The following is an 18,340-nucleotide window of genomic DNA, read 5'->3' as shown; positions in this document are numbered from 1 at the left end:
GAGTGCATAACGGCAAGTATGCGGTGTCAGAAGGAGGAACTGATTAGACAGGAAGGTCTGAATCGGACAAGGCCGTCGAATCCAATTCAAAGAAGTGTAGTAGCAGTCATGATTCTTACTCAATAGAGCAAATTAATTCAGCATCTGAAGCCGAGCATAAATTGTTGGATGATGTTAATCCAACAGAATCTTTCGGCCATTAGAAGGTTGGTTTACATGAATTCGTAGTACTATGCAATTGTTTGATACAAGACATGCAAGATGACCTTTCTTGTTATCGATCAATGTTCTCGTTCTGCATATTACTAGTTATGATATCCATCATTGACCAGATAAAATCGCTTTGCATTCTACATGCTCTTATAAGATTTTCTAGTTGCGTAGGATTCAAATTTAAATAATCGAGGAAAGAAGGCATCCTCAAATTGAAGTTGCAACTCAACTTGAGCATAAAGGTCAGATGTCGGACTTCAACATGATTTTAAATTTTCTTTATTTACGATTCTATACATTTTGCCTAATTTCCAGGGTTGTCTAGGTGAAGAAGACTTTTATGCTAATATACTGAATGATGATATAATCAATCGCGACGAAACTCCACTATTTGCCATACTGCCGCTCCCATCTATGCTTGCTGGTCAGTTGGAAACTGTTAGGAACTCTTAACAGCGAGTCGAAACATTTTCGTTTCAAGCAGGTCCTTTCCAAAGGATAGCGAATCGTCGAATTGAGGAAACAAAAACCAGCGTTTTCTCATTTCAACAAGCCCTCTTTAGAGAAATCAAAATGTCAAGAGTGGAAGCACAATAATACAAAACAAGACAAAGATGACATGTAATACATGACAAGCATACTATTAATTGTCATATATTAGTTTAAATGACTTTTATTTATTTTTTAAAGTCATATATTACAAAATTATTTTTCCTTATGACATAAAAATGACTCACCACTAAATAAGAAGTCATCTCTAATTAATTAAAAAGTGACTCTTGTTTTTAAAATGTGTCATTTATTTTGTAGTATAAAAATGCCACTTTCTCGCTTTATTTTCTTTTTCTACCGCGAAATTTCATTGTCTCTCTGTTTCAGCCTCCATTCTTCTAGAACTTTCTTTCTCTGTAAAATTCCCCTTTGCCCATACAAACCATCTTCCTATCTTCTATTTCCAAATTCCAAACTCTTCATTTCACCCATTATTTATATAGACCCAAAATCGTAAACCCTAATTGTTCACACATAGTCGGAGTGAAGACAAATTGACAAGAAATCTTGAAGCTCTGGACCACAGATGTTGCCAATAAGATTATAAAGCTTGGGACCACATCACTATCAAGTAAATTGTTGAAACATTCGGCTACCTTGGATATTGGATTTTAAAAGTTTTGGTCCCCACATAAAGGTAATTTCTTTCCTTTTGTTTAATCATGTTTGTGAAAGAAAATGATAGATTGTTTGATTATGGGTGACCTACATGTGCTGATTTTTCTTTTCTTTGTCTAATTTACTCTATTTGAATAGCAAATGTTGACAATATGGATTAACAGTAAAGTTATTTCTGGGGATTAATATTTTAGGGAAGTTACAAATTTGGTCAAATCATGTCATGCTCCTTTGAAATTTAATCAGTTATCAATCTCAGAACCTGACGACTTCTATTCTTGTTCTTCATAATCGTCAACTTGACCTCTCCTCTTTCTTTTAATTGGGTTATCTTTCTTTTTCTTTTCCCCTTCTCTTTTCTTTCATCTCATCTTTTACAAAATTGGGAAACCAAAAACGACACGCGCCATGTGGGATTTGTTGCAAAATTATAAATATTTCAAATTTTTCAAATAACTTAAAATTAATTTATATACACACATACTTTCTTATTCAAAAAACTAATAAAAAAATAAAAACTAACGAAGAATTAATAGAATGAGCCTTTATATAATATTATGTGATATTACAATATTAATTAATCATTTCATCCTCTTTCCTTTACCATCATATAGAATATTGTAAAATCTACCTATAATTATAATCATATTATTAGAATCAAAATAATTTTATTACTATAAAGAGATTATAATTTAATAGAGGATATAAGTATAAAAATTATTATTTTAACTTATTTATTTTTAATACAAGTAATATAGCAATAAAGACATAAAGTATACAATTTAATAACTAATTAATAAAACATCTTGAATCTAATATATGAACAAAAATAAGAGAAATGATGTTAGTTTCAGAAACTAATACATATTTTTAAAAAATTCAGATGTTTATACTTGTCATCATATATATGCTTAGCACTTAATACAAATGCTCTCCACCATAGCAATCCATTTTGTTGTGCTTTTGTGTTTAGTCCCTGACACTTCATGTCCATTAAGCTTTGATCAATTTATTATGTTATGTGCTTTAGTAAATTAATGTTTTTATTGATATTATTTTGATAGAATAATAATATTAAGGTCCTATGTTTTACTTTTTCTCAAATTAGGACATAGATACTTACGAAGAAATTATGGAAAATATTTTAGAATGATATATTTATATTTTACATTCAGAATAGACAAATCTTGGATGTCTATGGATCGAAGATCAAAAGATTATGAGATTGGTGTTGAAAGATTTATAAATTTTGCAATGGTTCATGCAACAAATTCTAATCACATACTATATCCACGTATGAAATGTGGAAATGTGAAACATCAGACTGTTAATGAGATTAGGGACCATTTGTATTTGAATGGTATAGACCAAAGTTATAATAATTGGATTTTGCATGGAGAAAAGCTTGTTAAGAAGCTATCAACTACTAGCAACACTCAATCTACAAGAGAATTTAAAACAAGAGCCTTTGAAACTGAATCTGTGGCCAGCACTATAGAGATGATTCAAGGAGCTTATGATCATTTTGAAAACAACCTTAAACAATTTGAGAATTTATTGGCTGATGCTAAGAAAAAGTTATACCCAAGTTGTAGTAAGTTCATAAAATTATCTGCATTGGTAAAATTGTACAGCCTAAAGCAAGAAATGGGTGGTCAGACCAAGGTTTTTCAGATTTGTTGAAATTGTTAAGAGAAATGTTGGCTGACAATAATGAAATGCCTTGTTCAATGTAAGAGGCAAAAAAAACCTTAAATGCATTAGGGATGGAGTATGAGAAGATACATGCATGTCCAAATGACTGTATACTTTATAGAAAGGACTATAAAGATGTTGTTATATGTCCTAATTGTAGTGCAGTAAGGTGGAAGTTGAAAAAAATTCAACTGAGATGAAGATTGGTGTTCCAGCAAAGGTTTTATGGTATTTCCGACCAATCCCAAGGTTTAAAAGAATGTTTTGAAGTGTTGAAACTTTGAAAAATCTAACATGGCAGGCCACTCAAAGGGAAACTTATGGACTATTACGTCATCCTACAGATACCCCGGCATGGAAACTAATAGATCACTTATGGCCTGATTTTGGAGCTGAATCAAGGAACTTGCGACTTGCATTATCCGCAGACGGGATTAATCCATATAATTCTCTTAGTAGTAGGTATAGTTGTTGGCCCGTGATAGTAGTGACATACAATCTTCCTCCATGGCTTTGTATGAAGAGAAAATTTATGATGCTGACATTGTTAACTTCAGGTCCCAAACAGCCTGGTAATGATATTGATGTCTATTTAGCTCCATTGATTGATGATCTTAAAATATTGTAGGAGGTAGGCATTAAAGCTTATGATGCTTATCGTCAAGAGTCTTTCACATTGAAAGTTATTTTAATGTGGACAATAAATGATTTTCCTGCTTATGGAAACTTGGCTGGTTGCACTGTAAAAGGATATAAAGCATGTCCAATTTGTAGGGAAAAAACATGTGCAGTTCGGCTCGGTCATAGTAAAAAAATGTCTTATATCGGTCATAGAAGATTTTTACCACGATATCATCTATATCAATTTCAGAAGAAGGCATTTAATAATGAAAAGGAAATTGAAATTGCTCCAGAACCGCTGAAAGGAGAGGAAATCTCGGCACGAGTTCAAAGATTAAATTTCTTGGTAGGGAAAAAAAAAGCAAATAGTCGTGCAACTGATATCAATGAAAAAGGTTGTTGGAAGAAAAAATCTATTTTTTTAGCTTGATTATTGGAAGTCTTTATATGTTAGACACACCATTGATGTTATGCATATTGAAAAGAATGTGTGAAAGTCTTGTGGGGACTTTACTTGACATTCCAGGGAAATCAAAAGATAGTTTTGCAGCTCGTATGGATCTAGATGAAATGGGTGCAAGGAAAGAATTACTACCAAGAGTTGGCCAAAATGGAACAAAATTGCCTCTTGCGTGTTATACTTTGTCCAGGGAAGAAAAGAAAAAATTATGTAAGACATTGTTTGAACTTAAGGTTCCTGATGGCTATTGTTCAAATTTTAGAAATCTAATCTCATTGCAAGATTTGAAACTCTATGGCTTGAAATCTCATGATTGTCATGCTTTGATGCAACAATTGCTTCCTTTAGCAATACGATCCTTGTTACCAAAACATGTTAGATATGTAATAACAAGATTTTGTGTTTTATTTAGCAACTTGTGCAACAAAGTAGTGGATGTGTCAAAATTGGATTAAATGCAAGCAGATTTGGTAAATACTATATGCTTGTTAGAAAAATAGTTCTTGCCAGCTTTCTTTGATATTATGATTCACTTACTAGTGCACCTTGTTAAAGAAGTCAAACTCTATGGACATGTTTACCTCCGATGGATGTATTCATTTGAGAGGCAAATGAAGATATTGAAAGATTATATACGAAATCGAGATAAACCAGAGGGTTGCATTGCTAAATCATATATAGCTGAAGAGGCTATTGAGTTCTGCATAGAATACTTATCTGAAGTTGGTGCAATTGGCATTCCACCTAAAAAATACAGATCTGATGTTGGATTACCTTTACCAAGAAGATGTGTTGTTAAAATAGATCGTAAATTGTGGGTGTAGGCACATAGGTATGTACTAGAAAATACAAATGAAGTTCAGTCGTATATCATGTTAGTAGCTATTTCCTTTATCTTATATATATTAGTTATATTTTCCGTAATAGTTATAATCATTCTTATTTCATCTTTGATATCTTAGAGAGCATATGGAGTTCTTGAAGAAGAAATATCTAGCAAAGTCAAAGAAGAAAAAGTGGCTACAGGATGAACATAATAGGACTTTCATATATTGGTTACGTCAAAAAGTAATTAACTCTATAGTTCATCCATAAACATTTTTTTGTTATTCTAAGATATTTGTGTATTATTTATATACATTTTTATTACTATCATATAGGTTGAAATTCAACTTAACGAATCAAGGAACAATGTCTCGGAAGCCTTAAAGTGGATTGCACATGGACCTCGCTCTGAAGTGATAAAGTACCAAGGCTATGAAATTAATGGTTATCGTTTTCATACCAAAGAACGTGATGACTTACGAGTTGTACAGAACAATGGAGTCTATTTAGAGGCAAATACATTTCAGATTTCAAGTGCTAAAGATAAGAATCATGTGGTGGCAAATATGTCATTTTATAGAGTTATACAAGAGATATGGGAGCTTGATTACAACAAGTTCAAGATTCCCGTATTTAAGTGTGATTGGGTTGAAAACAATCATGGGATAAAAAAGATGAGGTAGGAGCTACATTGGTAAACCTTAATAGGATAGGCCATAAAGATGATTGTTTTATTTTGTCTTCTCAATCGATACAAGTATTCTATGCTAAAGATCAACTCGATCCAAGGTGGTCTATTGTGATAGTGAATCCACGTAGGGAATATATAGACGATTCAAGAGAAGATCTAGGTGACAACATGTTAGAACATCAAAATTCTAGCAATTTGATGCCATATGTTGAGTCATTTGATAAAATGAGTGATGATGATTTAGCTTACATCCGAACTGATATCAATGAGGAAACATTGGTTGAAAATGTTGATTAGAAAAAAAACGTAAGTTTTTTTTCAACAGAGTTGATGTACTAAATTATTATTTTAATGTATAGCATTTATTTAGCTTATGTGACCTGTTATTCTTCTATTAAATTCTCATCAATTTTTTTCTTTTCTTTTTCTTTAGTTATTTTGCAGCAGGTTTATAAAACATTGCTACAGAAATGAGTTCAATTGTCAAAAAAAGAAAAAGTAGAGGTCAAACGAATTTACCTCAGCTGGTCAGAAATAGAAACAATGGACAGAAGCTTATAGTCGAGTATAACAAAAGAGGACAGCCACATGGCAAGGTAGCAACACGATTGTTTAGCTTTTTGGGTGTCTTGGCACGCACCATGGTTTGAATTTCTTATGAAGATTGGAGCAAAGTGCCATCAGAGACTAAAGAAAAGATATGGGAATGCATAAAAGAATGTGTTTACAACCCTTTTCCTGAACTAATACACATTTATTTAATTTGTGAAATTTTTTTTAAACATATTATGCATATTGCAGTTCTCTTTTGGGCAAAATCTTATCTTCAGCTGCGAATAAATGGCGAACCTTCAAGAATAGACCGATTTTTTGAAAAGTATGTCACCTATGTTGATACTGAACACGGTTCTTTACAAAATTAGAACAATATTAGATGATTGCTTTTTGAGAAATGAGTCATCTATGATACTTATTAGATGACTATCTTTACGTGTCATCTTTTGTACCTCGTTTTAGATGACTGTTACAAAGATGACTAATTTTACTTCGTCATCATAAGATTAATTTAAACGTCATCTATGTTCATTTGTGTAGTAGTGATTAGTAAAATGAAAACTCACGGTAGGTTGTATAAACTGATTTCAGCTTGATAGAACTTGAAAAACTTATTAGATTTGAGTTCAATTTGAGTTTTTATAGTTTGAACAATCAAACTAGCCGTTATTGACTTTCTAGGAAATTGCCGGATCACTGCTAAAATGAGGCGGTTAGCTACTATATTGTTATGGCAAATTCCCATTACAAAATCAAATTTGAAATTTCGCCCAAGTAGTTAGTCGCTAGATTTAGCCGACTAGCCTCTAAGTTTCTGGACTTCAGACGGTTAGTCGCTCCAAATTAAGTAGTTAGCCCCTACCGTTCCAAAATTTGTGATTTTACCCCAAAACTTTTAGAAATTATAGTGTGGCATAAAATATTATAAAATTTTCAAATAAGTCTATCTCCAGAATTTAAAACATTTTATTTTAGTCCATTATTTTGAAAATAAACAACCAATCTCATAAAATTACTTGTCTTATAATTATAAAGCCTTAGTTTATAACAAATGATTATTATTAAGCAAAATATTGAGCTTTTAAAATGTTAAATCATGCATACATTAAATTGTACCGACTTGATAAGAATTATAGCAACGAATATCACTTTGAGCTAGTCCTCTTAATATTTATCCTTGATCGTGTTGTTGTCCATTGTGTGTCTTGAGCTTGATATTGCTTGAATGAATTTTGCCTTTCAAGAACTAGTGAAATCGTGACATATATTTTTATTATTTTACCCTTAATACATAGTTTGTTATTATCAAAATTACTGTTCGTATAGCTTTTTAGGCTAACAGAGTTTTGGATCTTACAACTTATTTTTTTGAGAGCTTTGACATGTGCTCATCACTCTCCTTATGAGCGAGACCATGCTCAATAGATCATCTCTCTTACTTTGAAAAAATATTTGATTATTATATTTCGTAATATTAACAAGACAAAGAGAATATTTGATTATTATATTGGACGAAAGAGAAAATAATGTGAAATGAATCTAGTAATTAAGAGAAGGATTTATCGAAAGGGCAAAAGAAATATAAACAAGAGAAGGAAAGTAAAAAAAATTCGGGTCCCCAATACAAGTTGTCAATTATCACATGTAAGTAAAAAAAGATTTTTAATAAAGGATCTTTTACTTTAGAAAAAAGGTGTAGAGAAAAAGAATATCTACACCTCCAAGATTTAGGAAAATGATCACAAAGACCCTCAAATTTTCAACAAAGGACACCAAGACACCTTTTTGACCATAAAGCTTTTTAACTCTATAAATCCCTAAAAAATTAGAGATGACAAAAATTTTAGTCCTAGCCTGGCCCAGCCTGTAAAGGGCTCGTCCAAGCTGGAGGGCTTTAGGCCTAGGCCATAGCAAATGGGCCTAGATATGGGCTCATGGGAAAAGCATGAGCTTTACATTTTATAAATAAAAATTTTTATTTTATATATTATGGGCTTTATATTTTAAATTTTATATATTTTGTGTATTTGATTATTAGTCTATTATATATTGTATAATCAATTAATCATCTTTAATTTAAGTATTTCTTTATTTTTTTTATTTTAAACTCTATTAAAAAATTATTTTAAAAATTTTATCTAAGCCCAAGCCCGCGGGCTTTAGGCCCCAAGCCTCACCCATTTAAGTATGGATAGGCTTTTGGAGGACTTAGGCCTACTATCAATAACTCCAGGATCTTAAATTGTTATCCCTACAAAAAATAACCCCAAAAAAATTTATAACAAATGAAAATACGGTATTAAAATAAATGTAATAATATATACATTTAAAAAAAATTAATATTTAAAAATATTTTTATATTTTCAATCTATTAGACCTATTTTATTATATTAAAGTAATTTTTAATAATAGATAGAAACATAATATTAAAATAAATAAATAAAAATTATTTTGAAGATTATGTAAAATTTAATTTTAATATTATTAATAGGGAGATTGTTTTATTGTAAAATTTATTTAACCCAAAGATTTATTTAAAATCTTTATAATATTACAAATATATTATTGAAAAATAAAGATAATAATTTAAAATTTGAATATTATTTTAAATGTAAAAAATAATTTAATATTATTATTCTACTTGATAGATTATATTATTTATATTAAATTTGTGTTAACTAAAAACCTTAAGTCAATTTTCTAATTATTATAGTCAAAGAGTATTATCGGCAAAAAGGGGTCTGGGTGTCCCTTTTTTAAAACTTAGGGATCTTTGTAATCATTTTTCTAAATCTTGGGAGTGTTGGTGTCCTTTTCCATTTACTTTATTCAAAATAAAGGATAAAATAAAAGATAGAAAAACATATATTTTAATACGGTGTATTTTATTTTATAATATACTAAATTTTATATTTTTTTTATATATTTTAACTTATCCCTTAATTTAAGATTCTCATATTATAAAATTACTTATATACCTATGTATAAAATAAATAATTTGTTATTGAAGTTATTCTAATTTTTTATGTCAATTTTTCTAAACGGGGTACACATGGAAAATAATTACTTTTCAAAAATCCATTATTTTTCTTTTGTTCTCTTGGGAGTCTAAATCACTCTTTTTTTTTATTTGCATAAATAATTCATATATAATAAGGAATTTGGAAAATAAGTCAGTAAAAGTCTGACTATGCTACCTTAGGATACTGTACCGTGAAACACTCATATAACGCATCAAGCTTATGATAAATTGATAATGATGTTAATGTGTTTATTTTCACATCATATTATAGAGGTCTGAGACTTATGCACAAATCAAGAGGGAATAACAAGAAAGCTAAAACTAAAATTCAAAACAAATAACGTCATAAAGCAAAACAAAGAAATCTCTATATGCATATGACTTGCAGGGGGTAAAGAAAAAAAGAAGAAGAAGATAGAATCTTCATCATCTTAGAATAAGTTTCAAGTATCTCCATAATATGATGTGAAAAGGAATATATTAAAATCATTATCGTAAGGTCGAATTGATGTCTGAATGTTAATTCTTTTATTTAATAATTATACATAACAGGTGCTAAACATTTGAAACGATAAAATCTTACACTATAATTTGAGGAACAAAATGTTTTAAAAGATATAAAACAAGTAAAATAATCCAAGCAAAAATTTTTGTGGTAAAAAATTTAATGCTTTCCATTAATGCAAACCCACACTGTCATTTACCTCTAGTTTTAACCAAGGAAATATTAATAATCTAAAGGTGGGCGTTTCAACAAATCATGATAATGTCGATAGACGACGAGTGGCGAGAATTCGAGAATTTAATAAAAAGGAAGCAATAACGCATGTTCCTTTCTTGTACGTACAACGTTTTGCATTGAATAGACAGATTACTTGACAGAAAAAGTGACACGTGATCCATAAGGAGTGGTGTGGATACAAGATAGATGCTGTACTGGTTCGGTGGTTACTGAAATCTTAACAAATTCAATTTTCAGAAAGTGAAGCTCAAACTTGCTGGGTAATAACATCCTTCTGGATCCGCAAGACTGTATAATTGATCTTCATTTTTGGTTGCCGTACGTGCTATAACAATGGGCAGTGCTTCAATTGTATCAGCTGCAGCAAGAAGGTTAGTTTAATTTGCTCAAAACTCTTATCAATTCCAAATATTATTTGCCTGGCTTTTTGTCAAATAAGCTTAAGCTTAAATTAAGTTATAGTTCCGACTTCCCAGTCTTAACTGTCAACTAGCTAGATTGATTAGATGTTACAATTGTGGCATGGTAATTCGATGTTGCATAGGCTTCTAGGCAAAGTGGCACTTATCACCGGCGGAGCAAGCGGCTTTGGGGAATGCACTGCAAGGCTCTTCTCCAGACATGGAGCTAAAGTACTCATTGCAGATATTAAAGATGACTTAGGCGAGTCTGTATGCAAGGACATAGGCTCTTCATCATCATCAGCCAACGGCTGCTCCTATGTCCATTGTGATGTAACCAAAGAGAAAGAAATCGAAAACGCCGTTAACACGGCCGTCTCCCAGTACGGAAAGCTAGACATTATGTTCAATAACGCCGGCATTGTGGATGAAGCCAAACATAACATTCTGGATAATGATCAGGCTGAATTTGAGCTCGTACTTTCCGTTAACCTCGTGGGCGTATTTTTGGGGACGAAACATGCTGCGAGGGTGATGAAACCCGCCGGACGCGGCAGCATAATTTCAACTGCAAGCGTTTGCGGAGTCATTGGTGGCGTTGCATCGCATGCATACACAAGTTCGAAGCACGGCGTTGTGGGGCTGATGAAGAATGCTGCCGTGGAGCTTGGACGATTTGGCATTAGGGTGAATTGTGTGTCACCTTATGTGGTCGCAACTCCATTGGCAAAGGATTTTTACAAGCTTGACGATGATGGTTTGAGTGCCATTTATTCAAATCTTAGCGGGGCTGTTCTTAAGCCTGAGGATGTAGCTGAAGCTGCTCTTTATTTGGGGAGTGATGAGTCCAAGTGTGTGAGTGGGCATAATTTGGTCGTAGATGGAGGATTTACTATCGTCAATGAAGGGTTGTGCATGTTTGGGAAATCTGAATGAGTGTATTCGGAGGCTTGTATGTTTTGATCCTAATAATTCCTAATTGGGCTTTATTTTTTTTTTTTTTTTTGCTTTTTATTATGAAACTTATTACAATTAGCACTTTTCAGCTTACACAAATGCCAAAATTTGAATTACTTAGAATTCAAATTCTACGTAATCACTTTCCATTATTGCAACTCATGATATCCAGTGGGAATTACGTGAAATCTTTGCAAAAGGAGTACATGATGCCATCACAAAACGGGCATTCTCATTTTATGGGTCCAAAATGGATTTGGATCCTCTCCTAACTTAATTTTTCTTAATATTTGTAGGACATTTAGACACGTGGTAATTAAATAATTCTATGAGCAAGATTAAATCTATTCTTAAATTTCCTTAATAAACACTAAAAGTTACCGTTTTTGGCTAACTAAAAAATTAGCAAACACACGCCGTTAACTCTTTTTTCTTTTTTATTAATCATTATTTTTCTGCTCTTTTCTTGAGACATTGTCGCTGGTTTGCTTTTGTTCTAAAGAATTCTAGCAGTCGCAGGACACAAAACTTCAACATAATAAAAGAAAGAGATTGGGGAAGGTCAGCGATTGTTTTAATATTATTTATTCTATTGTGGTTGTTGCCATCCAGTCCAAAGCTAATCATTGTGTATATATATCTACTTTTGCTCAAATCTGCTATGCTCTACGATGATGTTTGATTATTTATTGATTTCTTTTACTTTGTGTTAGTACTTAATGCTAAAAACTAACTATAATGTAATATTTGTATTTTCTTTATTTTCTCATATTACAAACAAATATGTACACTCTTTTTTTTAAATTTGTGCTTTAGGATGGGTACAAGTGAGAATGCTTCAAAATGCCTAGGTGATTTAGACTGGAAACCAAGACTTGGTATGGAGTTTGATTCTAAACAAGCAGCTTATAACTTTTATAATATGTATGGTTTAAAACTGGGATTTTCTATTAGAAGAGAATCATGTGCTAGAAGTAAGAGTACTGGTGAAATGACATCAAGGATATTTGTTTGTAGTAAAGAGAGTTTTCGCTCGAAAGATAAGTGAGATCATTTGACAATAAAGGCTAGAGCACAGACAAGAACTAGTTATTATGCTTAATAGGGAATCAAGTTGATAGGGAAAAAAATAATTTTTTTGTCAATCATTTTGTTGAGAGTCACAATCATCTTCTTGTAATGCAAAAGTGTGCACATATGTTACCATCTCAGCATGAAATTACTCTTTCTCAAGCTGTTGAAGTAGACTTGACAAAACAATCAGGGATTCCATTGAAATCTGCATTTGAGTTGATGGGTAAGGAAGCGAGTGGAAGGGAGTCCCTTGGATACACAAAACTAGATCATAAAAACTATTTAAGATCAAAGAGATAAAAAGGCTTCGCATATGGAGAAATAGGAAGTGTCTTAAAATATTTTGCTGATCAGACATTGGAAAACCCATCATTTTTTTCTTCCATACAATTGGACGATGAGGAAATGATTACAAATATATTATGGGCTGATGTTAAAATGATAATTGATTATGGTCATTTTGTAGATTTTGTAAGTTTTGACACAACCTACAAAACTAATAATGCAAGTAGACCATTTGCAGTTTTTGTTGGATTGAATCATCATAGGGAGACCGTTGTATTTGGGGCAGATTTAATGTATGATGAGACTATAGATTCGTTTGTATGGTTGTTTGAAACGTTTTTCCAGGCTATGTTAGAAAAAGCTCCGAAAACTATTATTACTGATCAAGATGCAGCAATGGCAAAAGCTATTTCATAGGTGATGCCCAACACATACCATAAACTTTGTATATGGCATATGATGCAAAATGCATTAAAGTATGTAAGGTCTGTGTTTAATGGTTCTAGTGGAGTGAAAAGTGTCTTATTTAATTTGATGGATAAAATAAAGGAAGAACATGATTTCTTAACTACTTGGAATAATATGCTTGATGAATATGATATGCATAACAATGATTGGCTAAATAGCATATTTAAGTTAAAAGAGAAATGAGCTTTTACATATGTTAGACATGTGTGGTCTGCTGGTATGAAAAGTACTCAACTTAGCGAAAGTTTTAATGCTAGCTTGAAAGATTATTTGAATTTAGACCATAATGTGTCACAAATTTTCATGCACTTTGAAAGAGCGTTGAAAGACAAACGATATAAGGAGTTAGAGGCAGAATATGACTCATGTTTTCGCTTGGTTAATGCGAAAATATCTGTCAAAATGTTGATTCAAGCAAGAGAAGTTTACACAAAGAAGATATTTGAAAATTTTTAAGATCAGTTTGAAGATGCTGTTGATTTATCTATAGTCGATTCAGTGGTCGATGAAGGAGTTACTTTTTATTAAGTCAAAAAAAAGCAATGAGTGAGAGGAGAGATTAATAACTCACTATCTTGTAATTGTAGAATGTTCGAGAGGGTGAGAATATTATGTAGTCGTGTTTTAAAAGTCCTTAGAGATTCCTTGGTTATAAAATAATCAATCCCCAATGAATATATCTTAAAAAGGTGGACAAAACATGTTAGATCATAAAGTGTGTAAGATATGAATGGACGTGAGATCTAAGCAGATCCAAAATTGCAACAAACATGTCGATATAGATCTATTCGCTCTATCTTCACTAGGATATCAAGTAGAGTTTTTGAGAGTGAAAGGGCCTATAATCTAGCAAATCTGCATGCAAGTAATCTAGCTAAATTAGTCAAAAATATTTTAAAATTAGAAAAGTAAGGTGACAAGGAAAAAGAATATGAATTGTCCACTCCAATAGAACAGACAAGCAACAACAAGATGGAAAGTGAAAAAGAGTCTAATTTTTCCTTAGCCAAAGGACTGAAGAAGAGAGAGGGATCACGCGGAAGACGTAGATTGAAGGGCAATTTAGAGAAAGCTTTAGCCAAAATAAAAAAGAAGGCCAACAATCCATCACAATCTGAGCCTCCGGTGAGTTTTATATGTCTTTTAACTAATCATTTTATTTATAATATCAATGCTTGTTTATTAAAATTTCAAATAAAGCAGTTTATGCTATTATTGTTTATATCATAATGGTTTGTAATCTAAGTACTCCAATTGAGTCAGTTGGATGAGCGAGAATTCCTTATGTATCAACGAGCTTCCGTATTCCCAATCTGCTTGTAAGTATTTTTCTATTCATAAAACAACTGAAGAATTTATGCTCATTTTGTAATATTAGTTTTCATCGCTCATTTTGAATTACGAATGTCAAATTATGAGTGTAGGTTCAAACTTTTATATTGGATGAAATAATTATCGTTTTTGTGCCCGATATTCATATATTGAACTTGTCAAATTGTTAAATATGGTGTCCAAATGACTAAGTCTATGCCTTTTTTGTTTTTCGTTCTAAGTCAGAATTGCAATTACAAGGTAAAAATATGTCTGCTCTAATGCCATGGACACTTCATCAACAATCTCAACAAACAAGCTCCGAGAGTTGCTTCAACAAAATAGTGTTGGAATTCCACATACAATTCAAGACTCTCAAGCATCAAACAACAACATTTAAATTAAGTGTTTGGAAATTTTAGTTTAATTTATAATACTTATTTTGAAATCTTATTTTATTTTACAGTTAGTGTACTCTAATTAGAGGTTTTTATCATTTGATTTGCAAATTCTTAATATTTGGAGCAGAAATTTTTTGTCTGTTACAATCTTAATCTTTTAAAATAAAAAATATTGCTTATTGAAATTTTTTTGAAGGTATGGCAGCCTTTCTTGAAGAGTTTAGAGGACAATCCAAGAGAAAAGAGTCCTAAATAACGACTGAAGAAAAAGAAAAAAAAAAAGACGATTAAAGAAAATGAAAAAAAAAATTAACGGCCGTTTGTATGTTTGTTAGTTTTAAAATTTTAATTAGCCTAAAACAGTAAGTTTAGAATTTTAATTAGTTTAAAACTGTGTGTTTTTTCAATTATTAAAGAAAGTCAAGAATAGATATAACCTTGTCCATAGAATTATTTAATTACCACATGTCTAAAACTCCTATAAAAATTAAAAAAGATTAAATTAGGAAAAAATTTAAATCCGTGGAGAATTAAAGTCTAATATAATATTTTGTGTCTCTTAAACTTACCGTTATCATCGTTGTTAAAACTTAACTATCTTTTTTGTATCGTCATTTCATTGGTTGATAAAATAAAAAATAATCAAAAGTCAAATTCCCATTAATATCAACCAAATTGTGCCGCTCGTTAATATAAAACACGGCAACTTGTTTAAAAGTTAAATGCTCACATGATTAACATACGGTTCTTAATCTTATCGTCATCTAAAAAAGCTCAAAAGTTAAAACAGTAACGAAATGAAGTCGATGTAACAATTCCGAAGCATCGCGGGGGTCACATTTTAATATTTAGATAAACTCTGGGGGTCTCAGCGTCATTGTCCCTACAAGTTGCGCCGCTCTATTTTAGCCTTATTTACCTGTGAAGTCTTAAAACTAAAAGTAGTCAACCACCGCAGTGAAAAAGGTTCCCAAATAAACAATGATCTGAAAAACCCTTTGTCTAATTTCCGGCGTTTGCGGTTACCAAACCCCCCCGAGGGAAAAAAAAAAAGAAAAGAAAAAGAAAAAAGGATCAAAATCAAAATTAAAAAAATCAAAAAATTTGTTTCAAAATGCAAATTCATCTTTGAATCGCTCAATTAGGCCGAAGAAACACAGCAAATTACATTTACGCATTCTTTTATTACTAAACACAAAAAGAATTTTGCAGATGTGTTCATCGATTATGAAATTAGGGTTTCCATTCGGCTTCGATCGGTAAGTTTCGCTCACTCTCTCATTCATTTGGATTTGATTTCAATTTCATTAAATTAGGTCAAAAAAGTGGAAACAAATTGACCGTTGGATTAGTTATTAATTTGGCGGGGGTGTTGACTCTTTGGATGAAGCATTTTTCTATTACGAGTAATTTTTGATAATTTTGGTTTGATTTTAATGAACTGATTAATGTTTGTTGTTGGATAGGATTTTGTGAGAGCTGCTTGTAATGATGTCGAGACCCTTTCTACTCGTGTTTCTGTTGATTATTCTCATAATTACTTCCCAATTTGAGTGGCGGCAACAGCTTGTTGCTGACCTTGACTCGACTCCCTCTATCAACCAGAAGCAGCACCAAATCTCAAAGAGGGAAGAAGCTGTTAAAGAGAAGGTACTAATACACACACACACACACACACACTCAATCGCTGAATCAGAACTTGGGATTTTTATCAAATTGCAAATCGAGCTTTGTAATGTGTTTGCTTTGTTAGTAGGATTGATTGCCTTACACGATGCCGTTTTACATGTGTTTTTGAATGCTTCTATAGTGGTCCACTGGGAAATTAGACGGTAGACTTCTTGAAATCCTTTTTGGGACTAGATAAGGCTATACTCCATGCCCCTAATCTAAATTGAAAATTGCAAGCCTAGGTTTGATTTTAATAATGTTTTGTTAGTGGTTGAATATACAAAAGAGGTTCTGCTGTGATTGAGTTTGCTTGATCTGCCTAGTTCATCTGTTTTATATTTCTCTTGGCCGCAGACAATCTTTACATCTCTCCTACATTAGAGTGCTATTGTGATGACTTTATTAAATAGTGCCTGGTGTCTCTTTTAAATCAATACTATTATTTCAATAATACTAAAATTTGTGCGCCAAATCTTCATTGTTAGTTGTTACGATCTCTTTTGCAGACCACTGTGCATATCCAGTCACTTCATTGAAGTCTTAAATGCACTATGAATGCTATTAGGCTGTGATTTTGTAATTAAGCTGCCTTATGTCAATTTGATAACTGTTATGATTCATCAATCAATTTTTTTTTTTTTTGGGTCTCATTTCAAATATTATAGACTTCTGTGATTGATTTTGTCCAACTCTCCAAATGTTGTTTTAAACTTAGTTATATTTTAAGCCTTTCGGTCTGTAAACCGTTACCTTTCAAAGGATATTTAAATTTCTTGATGTCATCCACCTCTGCAGATATATTGTAGACTTTCAACATATTAGATTAAGATTGGTTCTGTTTGTTATTATCCAGAACCAATAAAGACAGACTAAGACAAATAGGGGAAATCAATTCTTTCATTGGATAATTTAATAATACATGATCAGTACTCCGAACTGAAAACTGAAAAAGTAAGGCTTCATCTGTAGTATTAAGTAACACAAAATCTATTTGACAAGAAAACTACCTCGGAGAAATTAAACCAATGGGAAGAAACACAAATCAAATGCTTAAAATACAACCCGGTTATACTAGAATGAGTTGGGGGAAAAAAAAATTATTAGTATCAAGCCTGGTTTGTCATACATCAGGCTATTAGAAAAAATTTTACAGTGTTCTTCTCTGCTTTAACCCAATTTCTGTCTGATGCTGTTGTGGCAGCTTCTTTCATTACAAAGTTGTCCTTTGACAAATTATTCTTCTGAAAAGTGGTTTGCCTTATGTTATTGAGTAGGATAGATATAAATAGGTTTCTGGTGACTTTATTTCTAGCCAAAAGTCTGCAAAATTGTATTGAGAAAATTTCAAGATGGCTTTAGAGTTCTATATAATCTGGCTTTAATCATAAAATTCTCTCACTTGTTGCAGATTATCTTATCTCAAGAGAAGAACATTCAGAGACTTAATGAACTTGTGCAAAGTCTTCAGGAACAGTTGTCACATTGCAGAGGAAATAATGAGACTAGAAATAGCACTGTAAGTCATATGAGTGAGCATGTTATTGAAGTTGAACGGCAGCAGATCCTGGAGGACTAGCCTAGATCTTAACCAGCCTCTGTCAGATCATTAATGTAACTTGTAAGTGGTAAAACCTTCATTCTGCCAATTACTTTGAAGTTTGTTTTGATGTATCTTCTATATACTTTATATTAGAATAGGAATATCCATGATGTTAAAGGGTCATCATGGCCATTTGAAATCATTTATAAGTGAAATGATATTTGTGTTTTGGTGGTGA

At 31.8% G+C, this 18,340-nt stretch overlaps 3 protein-coding genes across 7 annotated transcripts; all 3 read left to right on the top strand.

Moving 5' to 3' along the window:
* Positions 1 to 1,075: 1,075 nt before the first annotated feature.
* LOC102627958 (uncharacterized) lies at positions 1,076 to 6,484 on the top strand. Of its 5 annotated transcripts, XM_052431764.1 has the most exons (5): positions 1,076 to 1,402; positions 4,226 to 4,369; positions 5,122 to 5,227; positions 5,320 to 5,663; positions 6,109 to 6,484. In XM_052431764.1, the coding sequence occupies exons 3-5, from the start codon at positions 5,129 to 5,131 to the stop codon at positions 6,128 to 6,130; spliced, it is 465 nt and encodes a 154-aa protein (XP_052287724.1). In that variant the 5' UTR covers positions 1,076 to 1,402; positions 4,226 to 4,369; positions 5,122 to 5,128; the 3' UTR covers positions 6,131 to 6,484. The 5 variants fall into 5 exon arrangements, 2 of the variants coding, with proteins under 2 accessions (XP_052287724.1, XP_052287723.1); XR_008050845.1 differs by lacking the exon at positions 4,226 to 4,369 and having other exon boundaries at positions 5,320 to 5,981; XM_052431763.1 differs by lacking the exon at positions 4,226 to 4,369.
* A 3,676-nt stretch (positions 6,485 to 10,160) lies between these two features.
* LOC102628148 (borneol dehydrogenase, mitochondrial-like) lies at positions 10,161 to 11,399 on the top strand. Its single transcript, XM_006481454.4, has 2 exons — positions 10,161 to 10,365; positions 10,539 to 11,399. Exons 1-2 carry the CDS (start codon positions 10,328 to 10,330, stop codon positions 11,329 to 11,331), a joined length of 831 nt encoding a protein of 276 aa, XP_006481517.1. The 5' UTR covers positions 10,161 to 10,327; the 3' UTR covers positions 11,332 to 11,399.
* A 4,429-nt stretch (positions 11,400 to 15,828) lies between these two features.
* On the top strand, positions 15,829 to 18,340 carry LOC102628442 (hypothetical protein). Its single transcript, XM_006481455.4, has 3 exons — positions 15,829 to 16,150; positions 16,358 to 16,541; positions 17,971 to 18,340. The coding sequence occupies exons 2-3, from the start codon at positions 16,380 to 16,382 to the stop codon at positions 18,136 to 18,138; spliced, it is 330 nt and encodes a 109-aa protein (XP_006481518.1). The 5' UTR covers positions 15,829 to 16,150; positions 16,358 to 16,379; the 3' UTR covers positions 18,139 to 18,340.

The sequence above is a fragment of the Citrus sinensis genome, chromosome 8 (assembly GCF_022201045.2).
Source record: "Citrus sinensis cultivar Valencia sweet orange chromosome 8, DVS_A1.0, whole genome shotgun sequence".
In the NCBI taxonomy this organism is placed as follows: domain Eukaryota; kingdom Viridiplantae; phylum Streptophyta; class Magnoliopsida; order Sapindales; family Rutaceae; genus Citrus; species Citrus sinensis.
The sequence above is the reverse complement of the archived record's forward strand: the minus strand, read 5'-3'. Positions and strand labels throughout refer to the sequence as shown.

Excerpts from the sequence above, each read along its gene's own strand:
- LOC102628148 (XM_006481454.4), top strand. The coding sequence starts at position 10,328 with ATGGGCAGTGCTTCAATTGTATCAGCTGCAGCAAGAAG. Across the intron at positions 10,366-10,538 it reads GTATCAGCTGCAGCAAGAAG|GCTTCTAGGCAAAGTGGCAC; the intron begins GTTAGTTTAATT and ends GATGTTGCATAG.
- LOC102627958 (XM_052431763.1), top strand. The coding sequence starts at position 5,129 with ATGGAGTTCTTGAAGAAGAAATATCTAGCAAAGTCAAAGAAGAAAAAG. Across the intron at positions 5,228-5,319 it reads TATATTGGTTACGTCAAAAA|GTTGAAATTCAACTTAACGA; the intron begins GTAATTAACTCT and ends ACTATCATATAG. Across the intron at positions 5,664-6,108 it reads CATGGGATAAAAAAGATGAG|TTATTTTGCAGCAGGTTTAT; the intron begins GTAGGAGCTACA and ends CTTTTTCTTTAG.
- LOC102628442 (XM_006481455.4), top strand. The coding sequence starts at position 16,380 with ATGATGTCGAGACCCTTTCTACTCGTGTTTCTGTTGATTATTCTCATA. Across the intron at positions 16,542-17,970 it reads AAGAAGCTGTTAAAGAGAAG|ATTATCTTATCTCAAGAGAA; the intron begins GTACTAATACAC and ends CACTTGTTGCAG.